This window comes from Amphiura filiformis, chromosome 19 (genome assembly GCF_039555335.1).
Source record: "Amphiura filiformis chromosome 19, Afil_fr2py, whole genome shotgun sequence".
NCBI classification, from domain to species: Eukaryota; Metazoa; Echinodermata; class Ophiuroidea; order Amphilepidida; family Amphiuridae; genus Amphiura; species Amphiura filiformis.
The window spans coordinates 57,231,450-57,243,708 of record NC_092646.1 but is presented as its reverse complement, the minus strand read 5'-3'; the positions used below and the strand labels follow the sequence as shown (position 1 = coordinate 57,243,708).

General features: G+C 35.5%; 1 protein-coding gene across 1 annotated transcript; it reads left to right on the top strand.

Moving 5' to 3' along the window:
- The first annotated feature begins 669 nt into the window (after window positions 1-669).
- On the top strand, window positions 670-5,482 carry LOC140140682 (uncharacterized). The gene is made up of 5 exons (XM_072162440.1): window positions 670-822; window positions 1,642-1,728; window positions 3,512-3,787; window positions 4,644-4,853; window positions 5,250-5,482. Exons 1-5 carry the CDS (start codon window positions 670-672, stop codon window positions 5,478-5,480), a joined length of 957 nt encoding a protein of 318 aa, XP_072018541.1. The 3' UTR covers window positions 5,481-5,482.
- The last annotated feature ends 6,777 nt before the right edge of the window (window positions 5,483-12,259 follow it).

Genomic DNA, 12,259 nt, shown 5'->3' with positions numbered 1-12,259 from the left:
GTTGATTATAATCAAATTCTTCGTATTTGCGAGCGACGTGCGAAATATTGAAACTGAATTGGATTTTGAAGTAGGTGCATTTAGGCGCCACCACAGAGGAGTAAGATAGACAGAGCGCGTACCATCAGTCAAAGTCTCCGGCTCATCCGATAATGAGGGCCGATTGTTCCATGAAATGCGACAGGCGAGACTGCTACGCAATTTCCGCGTATTTTCACGGTCTATCGCGTAATCGCGAAAGCACGCAACGCTCTATCGCGTATACGCAAAGGCACGCAGCGTTGGCGTGATTGTTAGACACAGCACGATCGAACAATCGGCCCTCATGAATATGCGAGAATACACGGGGACTTTGACTGGTGGTACGCGCTCTGTCTATCTTACTCCTCTGTGGGCGCCACACAACCCCTGATGCAATGTGTGCGACTACGCAAACTGCAGCTTGCGTTGCGCGTAAAATACGTAGACAACGCGTACAAGATGTGCATGATGTGTACGCGTTGTTACTACGATACCCGCTACTATGTATGGTCAGATGGTCAACACAAACCATTTCGCTGTGAGATCATTATTGTTACAGCAGCTTGCAAAGAGAATTTTTAGAATTAATAATTTGTCAATATATATAGGCCATCGAATTTCGGATAAAAAAACCCCATAAAAATCATAATGGGTTGCGAGTTCAGCAAACTGAAAAGAGAAAAAAAGACTGATGCGAAGTGGACGAAACGGTTGAAATTCTGGACTTACTGCACCAAAGAAACAACAGTAGTGCCAATCCGATTAGAGCCACCTCGGATAATGAAAGAAATTGTGTTCAAGGTATGTAGACGACACTTTCGTCATGTTCGTTGTTACACTTCCAATATTCTGTCTTTTCCCCCCGATTGTTAGCTCTTAACAAACGTTTAAAAAACCCGTGAAATTTGATAATGTAGGTAGGCCGGTATATGCGGTCATAGGGGCCTACTATTGGGAGCCTAGCCAATGACTTTCGTAGAAAACAATATAAATGATCAGGGTTTTTCAATCAAACTTTGGGGTAGGGTGGTATGAATTATAGCTCATTTTGTTTATTTAAGTCCGGATGGACACACGCTCGGGTCTTGATGAACCAGCTCAGGCTCATAATGCAAAATGCTCAAGTCAAGCTAAGATGAAAAGCGTAAAGCATGCTATAATCCAATGAATCAGTGGTGTAACTAGGGGGTGGGGGGGGTGGGAGCAACGTGCCCCGGGCGCCACCCTTAGGGGGTGTCACATTGACCAATTCAGCATCGATTCTGCGCCCCTCCAAGCAATGAAAGTCAGAAATAAGAAGTTTGGATTTCGTATTTAAGCCACGATACAAAGGCACACATGTAAGTAACTCATTGCTTTATTTAAGTAGCTCATTTGCATTTTGTTTTTATTGCCTGATGATAATAATAATCAAAAGATTAACTTTTGGAAAAAAAAACCCACATAGCCTAATTTAACTATCAATCATCAAACTGCGTATGTACTGTTTGCCCAGCGCAGCTTGTGTTTTATCTGCCAACGCTACGATATGTCAGTCGACATGGGGCCTATTGATTAATTAAAATGGTTAGGTATTGCAACCCCTGGATTCAACCATTTTCCAAAATGTATCATTGACAGGATGTTGAACCGTCGACACCTGAACCCATCGACATTGCCCCACCAAATGTCCTGGTCTTGGAATCTGAGAAGAAGAGCAAGTCAAAGGTACGTCAATAATTAGGGCCTATGTGATAACGTTTGTGACAAACAAAAGGGGAACTTTGAACTAATTTTTGCTCCAGTTTCTTACATTCTCTAATAATATTTTTGGAATAGGGGTCGGTAATAATGAAGGTCGATAAGGCCAAAAAAAAAAATTGTTTGTTTGTCCTCCACAGCTTTGAAAGAGGACGTGCGGGCGGGCGGATTTTTTTTTTTAAATTTTTTTCGGATTTGGCGTGTTTCTGGACCTTGCTAGAGCTAAATGCTACAATAATTCATGGTGACTTAAAAAACACACATTTTGTTTCTGCAGTTAAAGTTATAATTTGTGTTCATGTCATAGTCTTTTACTGATTTGGTGGACTTTTTTTAATTTTCAACCATGAAAGAGGTCCAGAGATACTCCAAATCTGGGAAAAAAAATTGAATTTTACTTATTTTTATATAAAAAAAAATATTGGTCAGGCCTTCATCTGAGGCGGTGGAGGACAAACAAACAACTTTTTTTTTGGCCTTAAACGTTTGTGACATCACACGGACTGTTTTTCGGGTGTGTGAGGGAGGGGGGGGTACGAAATTAGGCTTCTGCCGGAACTTGTCTGAAGTGTTTGAGACTTACTGCCCGAGTAAAGGCCCACTTGTGCTTTAGTGGCAGACATAAAATATTCTGGGCTATAATTATTTTCCTACGAAGTATTTTTTTGTGTTGCCTATGGTAACAAGTGTTATTTTGGTCTGTATAACGTTTGTGACATTTCTTGCCTATTACAAGGGGCAGTCAAAAAGTTCGTAGAACAATTTGTCAGACGGTAATGAATTTAGTCTCATTTGAAAGCTTCAAATATTACTGCAAAAATATTCGATTTTTGCATCTCTGTATAATGTTTACCATGTTCAAGAGTGAGATAGAAATTAAGAACTTGGCTATCATGGCTATTATAGCACTCTTTCAAGAACCTTGTTCTACGAACTTATTGACCGCGACCGCGCCTCGTACCTCTTGGACATAAAGTGTTATATTACACTCAAGAGAAAATGGTTCCTGATACTTGAACAAAAACAAAACAAAACAAGGGTTCTTCTTTGCCTCTATATAGAACCGTTTTCAGGTCTGAAATGCAATGATTATTAAGCGTTTTAGAACACGTACGGGTTCTAGATTAGGCCCTATGTCAGGTTCTACATTACATTATCGGATGCTCCGTTTTATAGTTCTAATTAAAACCATTTCATTTTTATTGTAGCGTCGCTCACGGTTGTTTGATGGGATCATTTATTAGTTTTTCAAACAAAACATCATGCACAACCAAACTTTAGGCTTAAACAGCTGAATGTGATATCATGCTAATGTATACAGATGTTTTTGAGTCATTCTCAACTTTAATTTCCCCTTTTTTTTACAAAATTATTCACATTTATAGCATTTTTAAAAGCTTTTTCGGATATAAAATGTATCATTTAATAACAAAATTGGTAGCGCTATTTAATAACTGGAAATTTCTCTTTCAAGCTTTTAATGCAAATAATTCCTTTTATTGTTTGATAAAATATGTTTATAAAATTTCCTTGTTGCTTGTTTCACCTATTCCAGCTGTTTTAATTGGCAGTATTAATCACCTACCCCTTGCAAATAAAAAAACATGATTTAGGATAAATAGCGCCATCTATAGTTTGCATTTAATTAATAATGAAGCCAATTCTATATACATCAAACAACCGTGCGCTCAGGTGAACATTACAAAAACTATTGGCCTTCTTCCATCATTCATGTCATTGCTCATTTTAGGAACAGTCAGTCCAGCAAAGGGAGTCGGATATTTCCGATCAACCCTCAACGTCAGCTGCTATTTTGGCTGATCTTCGATCAAGCGGTATCATCGTGGATTCTGCAACTCCCTCAGGATGTTCCTTTGAAGTACCAGTGACAGATGCTCCATCAGTCAAACGGAAACCCCCGGCTAGGTTGGCAAAGTTGATCAAGGCACCAAAGGCTAGAAAGACCAAGGAGCAGAAGAAAGAAGAATTAATGGCCAAATTGAGGAACGCTGAGCAGCGCAAAGAGGTAATGAATGAGAGAAGAAAATTAGCGTTAGTCATCATCAGAAGGATTTCTTGGGAAAACAGCCTGTTTCATTGCGGAAAGACACTTTTCACAGACCTCATTTTTTAATCATTTTGCAATAGGCCTAATATTGCTAGACAAAAGACAGAATGTTAAATTGTAATGCAGCACATCAAAAGTGGGGACTTTGCGGCAAAGTGATTTTCAAAATATATTAAAATAGAAATAAAGAAAATTATTAGAAATTGGGATGCTTTTTCAAAATTGACATCAACTGCAAAACCCCCCTTTTGATGTGCTGCATCACAAATGCAATTTACGAAAATATGCTGTTGGAAGGTCACCTATCGTGTTCCTAAGTTGAAGACTGAGGTGCTATATATTTTTAATCTCTAGTCTAAAGACAACAAAATAATCATAGAGTCACCTTCCTCAGACCATATCTCCTTCCCCTTTTCTCTCTCCCTTCCATCATGTCCATCTCCTCTCTCTCCTCCTCCCCTCCTCCCCTCCCTCTCCCCAGGTCCGGATTTACCTTTTGGGGGCCCTGGGCCATGCCAAAATTTGGAGGCCCACACGCACCGTGAGGAAGGCATGTGCACTCAAGTGGCCAAGTTTTTAGATTTTAAAAAGGGCATTAGCCAGTACGCGCGAAGCGCGTGAAATGTTGCAATTTGTGTAGGCTATTTTGGCCCAAAACATGGCGCCTCTCCATCGCTCCCACTTTTCATCTGTTAAACATGCTATTTGTTTATAAGATTTCAAGATTTTCGGGTTTTCTAAAGGGATTATATAATTTTTATACACCACACCTTCGAATTTACCCAAAATTGACTTTCTGTAATTTATTTATTAGGATCTTGAAAACAAGTTCTATCAGCGCATGCGTGAGCATAACCTCCGACGTGAGACAAACAAGACCGTGGTTGACTCCAACGATGACTGGTCCAAGTGCAGCCTTGAGGCGAAGATATTGGCCAAGGAAGCAGTGGCTGCTACCCTCAAACAGGAATTGCTTCAAGAAAGGCTGGACAAGATGAAGCAAAGAGAAGAACGACGCAGCAAGGTCAGTGAATGATTTGTGGTATTTTTGTCTACTTAAGTTCTCTTCTCTTTATCCTCAAAGAGTATATTTTCTAACTATTTCCCTCGCCCTCCCCCCCTCCTTTCCGCTCTATCTCCCTCTCTATTTACAAGCCGGTATGCAATATAGGCCCCCCAAAAGTCCGCTTTTGTCTCATTTATCCTTTTTCCTCTATCTGTCTTCCTCTCCCCTTTGTTTCGTTGTTCTTTCTTATTCTCATCATTGGTGGCGGAAGCAGGGGGGGGGGCGTCACAACCTTCCATTTTTTTTCTGGTCGAAAAAAAATGTACCCACACCATTCGCCATTTCCAGCTTCTCTGTTTGTCAAAACCTCTTTTTCCGCATACTGAAAAACGTACACCTTCTTAATGTTTCCAGGTTCTTCAGCAGAAGCGGAGTAAACGCATTCAATCCTTGAAAGCTAAGATCTCACGTCAGAACAAAGTGGCTCCATTGATCATCTGTGAACCAGCGCCGACGATCACACCGACATCAGGGGACAACTCATCTGGCGCTAAACATGCTAGTGGCACCGCTCCAGCTTCTGCTGCTCCGGCTCCTAAAGATTACAGCAATTGGGATAGCATGTTTGGTCCTCTCACCAACTGAAACCGTGGCATGGGGGGGGGTTGGAATGATGCGTAATAAGATGGGAGGGAGGGTATTGTAAAATGTCCCCTTGTACGTTTTACAGGAGCTATGACTTTTGAATGCATGGAATTAGATTTCATACCGCCAGTTTTTTTAGACAGTTATCGACATCATGAGCCAAAATAGCCTCATATTGGTGTCATAATTCACTAACCTACATTCAGAGATCGTAGGGTCACAGAACCGCGTCCTAGTTGATGAGCGTGTTTAATTGGTGCTGCTTACATTTTAGTTTCAAACATCTAACCTAAAATGCCTATTTACTGGACCGGCCGCGTGGAATAGGGGACTTTTAAAACAATGCCTGATGATCCGTTTTGCATCATTGTACCAAAACCGGGGACAACGTATGGATGGCCGATATAACATCAAAATACGCCTAAGATTACACGTCTAACGTGTGGTCTAACCTTAGACGTCCAAGATGCATCTTGGACGACCAAGAATTTCGTTGTACACTTTTGTAATTATGTAATTGATTAATTATGTAATTGATTAATTATGTAATTGATTAATTATGTAATTGATTGATTATGCAATTGATTAATTATGTAATTGATTAATTATGTAATTGATTAATTATGTAATTGATTAATTATGTAATTGATTAATTGTGTAATTCATTAATTATGTAATTGATTAATTATGTAATTGATTAATTGTGTAATTGATTAATTGCGTAATTGATTAATTGCGTAATTGATTAATTGCGTAATTGATTAATTGCGTAATTGATTAATTGCGTAATTGATTAATTGCGTAATTGATTAATTGTGTAATTGATTAATTGTGTAATTGATTAATTGTGTAATTGATTAATTGCGTAATTGATTAATTGCGTAATTGATTAATTGTGTAATTGATTAATTGCGTAATTGATTAATTGCGTAATTGATTAATTGTGTAATTGATTAATTGTGTAATTGATTAATTGTGTAATTGATTAATTGTGTAATTCATTAATTGTGTAATTCATTAATTATGTAATTCATTAATTGTGTAATTGATTAATTGTGTAATTAATTAATTGCGTAATTGATTAATTGCGTAATTGATTAATTGCGTAATTGATTAATTGCGTAATTGATTAATTGCGTAATTGATTAATTGCGTAATTGATTAATTGCGTAATTGATTAATTGCGTAACTGATTAATTGCGTAATTGATTAATTATGTAATTGATTAATTGCGTAATTGATTAATTGCGTAATTGATTAATTGCGTAATTGATTAATTGCGTAATTGATTAATTGCTTAATTGCGTAATTGATTAATTGCGTAATTGATTAATTGCGTAATTGATTAATTGCGTAATTGATTAATTATGTAATTGATTAATTGCGTAATTGATTAATTGCGTAATTGATTAATTGCGTAATTGATTAATTGCGTAATTGATTAATTGCGTAATTGATTAATTGCGTAATTGATCAATTGCGTAATTGATCAATTGCGTAATTGATCAATTGCGTAATTGATCAATTGCGTAATTGATCAATTGCGTAATTGATCAATTGCGTAATCGATCAATTGCGTAATCGATCAATTGCGTAATCGATCAATTGCGTAATCGATCAATTGCGTAATCGATCAATTGCGTAATTGATCAATTGCGTAATTGATCAATTGCGTAATTGATCAATTGCGTAATTGATCAATTGCGTAATTGATCAATTGCGTAATTGATCAATTGCGTAATTGATCAATTGCGTAATTGATCAATTGCGTAATTGATCAATTGCGTAATTGATCAATTGCGTAATTGATCAATTGCGTAATTGATCAATTGCGTAATCGATCAATTGCGTAATCGATCAATTGTGTAATCGATCAATTGTGTAATCGATTAATGGTGTAATCGATTAATTATGTAATCGATCAATTATGAAATCGATCAATTATGAAATCGATCAATTATGAAATTGATCAATTATGTAATTCATCAATTATGTAATTCATCAATTATGTAATTCATTAATTATGTAATTCATTAATTATGTAATTCATTAATTATGTAATTCATTAATTATGTAATTCATTAATTATGTAATTCATTAATTATGTAATTCATTAATTATGTAATTCATTAATTATGTAATTCATTAATTATGTAATTCATTAATTATGTAATTCATTAATTATGTAATTCATCATGTTATTTATTAATTATGTTATTCATTCATTATGTAATTCATTAATTATGTTATTCATTAATTATGTTATTCATTAATTATGTAATTCATTAATTATGTAATTCATTAATTATGTAATACATTAATTATGTAATTCATTAATTATGTAATTCATTAATTATGTAATTCATTATGCAATTCATTAATTATGTAATTCATTAATTATGTAATTCATTAATTATGTAATCCATTAATTATGTAATTCATTAATTATGTAATTCATTAATTATGTAATTCATTAATTATGTAATTCGTTAATTATGTAATTCATTAATTATGTAATTCATCAATTATGTAATTCATCAATTATGTAATTCATCAATTATGTAATTAATTATGTAATTAATTAATTATGTGAATAATTAATTATGTAATTCATTAATTATATAATTAATTATTATGTAATTAATTGTGTAATGTAATTAATTAATTATGTAATTAATCAAATATGTAATTAATTAATTATGTAATTCATTAATTATGTTATTCATTAATTATGTAATTAATTAATTCTGTAATCAATTAATTATTTAATTAATTTGTTATGTAATTAATTAATTCTGTAATCAATTAATTATTTAATTAATTTGTTATGTAATTAATTATGCAAGTAATTAATTATTAATTATGTAATTAATTAATTAATGTAATTATGTAATTAATTATTTGCATCTTGGACGTCTAAGGTTTGGCCATCTAAGGTTAGACATCTTTTGTTGCTATCAGTCTTCCGTAACAGCGCCCTCGGATTTTGTTCAGCATTGTCGAACAAGTATCAGTGAGGCTAACATACCGGGCTTTGCGACCTACTACCTGTGTACACATTTTGAAAGCAATAGTTTTATCACTCCTAAATTTTGTTATAATCAAATTGATTATTATAATTGTTATTTTTAACCTTGATTCAGATTAATGATGCTATATCGATGAAGTAAAACTCGTGAATTTATTTGACACAAAATGAATTCAGATAGTTGATTGTATCTTGCTATGCTTTTACTTGTCATGGTATCGATAATGTACGAAATAATTATCAACTTAAGGAAACTGGTACATCAATTATTCTTATTATATAATCATAAAAGCTGCAAACTTAAAAAAATATCTTTTATCATGTAAAAAATGATGCTGATTAAAAAGGAAACAATAATTATTGTCATATATTGTTGTTGTTTTTTATGTCTAGGCATTAACAAGGCGATAACGTATAGGGTGATAACATATAGGGTGATAACTCTGGCTTTGGTTTGGGTAGGGGGAGATACGGTTGGGATTCTGAAACAGATATCCCCTTCCCCCCCCCCCCGGTATCCCCCTCACCTTATTTGCAATTTCATTGGCTATACACACACTTTCAATCATAACTCATTGAGTATTCAGGCATATTTTGGCCCAACTCCCATTCGATATCAGTGGTAGGTGGGTATTGATAAATCACTTGATATCGGTGTTGGGCATTGATAAACTACCTGATATCAGCAGTAGATGTGCATGCACTGTTAAATTACCTGATATCATCATTTGTTACCAGCACTAGATGTGAGCATTGATAACTGCCTGATATCAGCAGTAGATGGGCATTTACCATTTCAGCAGTAGATATAAGGCATTGGTGAACTACCTGATATCAGGTGGAGATACTGGGCATTAATTAACTACTTGATATCAGCAGTAGATATAGGGCATTGATAAATCACATGATATCAGCAGTAGGCCTAGATGGGCATTGATAAATAGTACATGATATCAGTAGTGGATTTTGGCATTGATGAACTACCTGATATCAGCAGTAGATATAGGGCAATGATGAACTACCCTATATCAGTAGTAGATATAGAGCATTGATAAATTACCTGATATCAGCAGTAGATATAGGGCATTGATGAACTACCTAAAATCAGCAAAATAGGGCATTAATAAACTACCTGAAATCAGCAGTAGATCAGAGCATTGATAAATTACCTGTCAGTCTAGTAGATTGGTATATGATCGATCAACTAACGATATCAGCAGTAGATATAAGGCATTGGTGAACTACCTGATGTCAGCTGTAGATACTGGGCATTGATTAACTACTTGGATTTCGGCAATAGATATCGGGCATTGATAAACTACCTGATATCAGCACTAGATATAGGGCTTATACCTGATAGCTCCTGATATCAGCAGCAGATCAAAATGACCGTCAAAGCAGGTAATCACTATATATAAATGACCATATTATCTTAATACTAATTATGGCGTGTCCGTCCGTCCGTCCTGGATTTTGGCATTGATGAACTACCTGATATCAGCAGTAGATATAGGGCAATGATGAACTACCCTATATCAGTAGTAGATATAGAGCATTGATAAATTACCTGATATCAGCAGTAGATATAGGGCATTGATGAACTACCTAAAATCAGCAAAATAGGGCATTAATAAACTACCTGAAATCAGCAGTAGATCAGAGCATTGATAAATTACCTGTCAGTCTAGTAGATTGGTATATGATCGATCAACTAACGATATCAGCAGTAGATATAAGGCATTGGTGAACTACCTGATGTCAGCTGTAGATACTGGGCATTGATTAACTACTTGGATTTCGGCAATAGATATCGGGCATTGATAAACTACCTGATATCAGCACTAGATATAGGGCTTATACCTGATAGCTCCTGATATCAGCAGCAGATCAAAATGACCGTCAAAGCAGGTAATCACTATATATAAATGACCATATTATCTTAATACTAATTATGGCGTGTCCGTCCGTCCGTCCTGGATTTTGGCATTGATGAACTACCTGATATCAGCAGTAGATATAGGGCAATGATGAACTACCCTATATCAGTAGTAGATAAAGAGCATTGATAAATTACCTGATATCAGCAGTAGATATAGGGCATTGATGAACTACCTAAAATCAGCAAAATAGGGCATTAATAAACTACCTGAAATCAGCAGTAGATCAGAGCATTGATAAATTACCTGTCAGTCTAGTAGATTGGTATATGATCGATCAACTAACGATATCAGCAGTAGATATAAGGCATTGGTGAACTACCTGATGTCAGCTGTAGATACTGGGCATTGATTAACTACTTGGATTTCGGCAATAGATATCGGGCATTGATAAACTACCTGATATCAGCACTAGATATAGGGCTTATACCTGATAGCTCCTGATATCAGCAGCAGATCAAAATGACCGTCAAAGCAGGTAATCACTATATATAAATGACCATTTTATCTTAATACTAATTATGGCGTGTCCGTCCGTCCGTCCTGGATTTTGGCATTGATGAACTACCTGATATCAGCAGTAGATATAGGGCAATGATGAACTACCCTATATCAGTAGTAGATATAGAGCATTGATAAATTACCTGATATCAGCAGTAGATATAGGGCATTGATGAACTACCTAAAATCAGCAAAATAGGGCATTAATAAACTACCTGAAATCAGCAGTAGATCAGAGCATTGATAAATTACCTGTCAGTCTAGTAGATTGGTATATGATCGATCAACTAACGATATCAGCAGTAGATATAAGGCATTGGTGAACTACCTGATGTCAGCTGTAGATACTGGGCATTGATTAACTACTTGGATTTCGGCAATAGATATCGGGCATTGATAAACTACCTGATATCAGCACTAGATATAGGGCTTATACCTGATAGCTCCTGATATCAGCAGCAGATCAAAATGACCGTCAAAGCAGGTAATCACTATATATAAATGACCATATTATCTTAATACTAATTATGGCGTGTCCGTCCGTCCGTCCTGGATTTTGGCATTGATGAACTACCTGATATCAGCAGTAGATATAGGGCAATGATGAACTACCCTATATCAGTAGTAGATATAGAGCATTGATAAATTACCTGATATCAGCAGTAGATATAGGGCATTGATGAACTACCTAAAATCAGCAAAATAGGGCATTAATAAACTACCTGAAATCAGCAGTAGATCAGAGCATTGATAAATTACCTGTCAGTCTAGTAGATTGGTATATGATCGATCAACTAACGATATCAGCAGTAGATATAAGGCATTGGTGAACTACCTGATGTCAGCTGTAGATACTGGGCATTGATTAACTACTTGGATTTCGGCAATAGATATCGGGCATTGATAAACTACCTGATATCAGCACTAGATATAGGGCTTATACCTGATAGCTCCTGATATCAGCAGCAGATCAAAATGACCGTCAAAGCAGGTAATCACTATATATAAATGACCATATTATCTTAATACTAATTATGGCGTGTCCGTCCGTCCGTCCTGGATTTTGGCATTGATGAACTACCTGATATCAGCAGTAGATATAGGGCAATGATGAACTACCCTATATCAGTAGTAGATAAAGAGCATTGATAAATTACCTGATATCAGCAGTAGATATAGGGCATTGATGAACTACCTAAAATCAGCAAAATAGGGCATTAATAAACTACCTGAAATCAGCAGTAGATCAGAGCATTGATAAATTACCTGTCAGTCTAGTAGATTGGTATATGATCGATCAACTAACGATATCA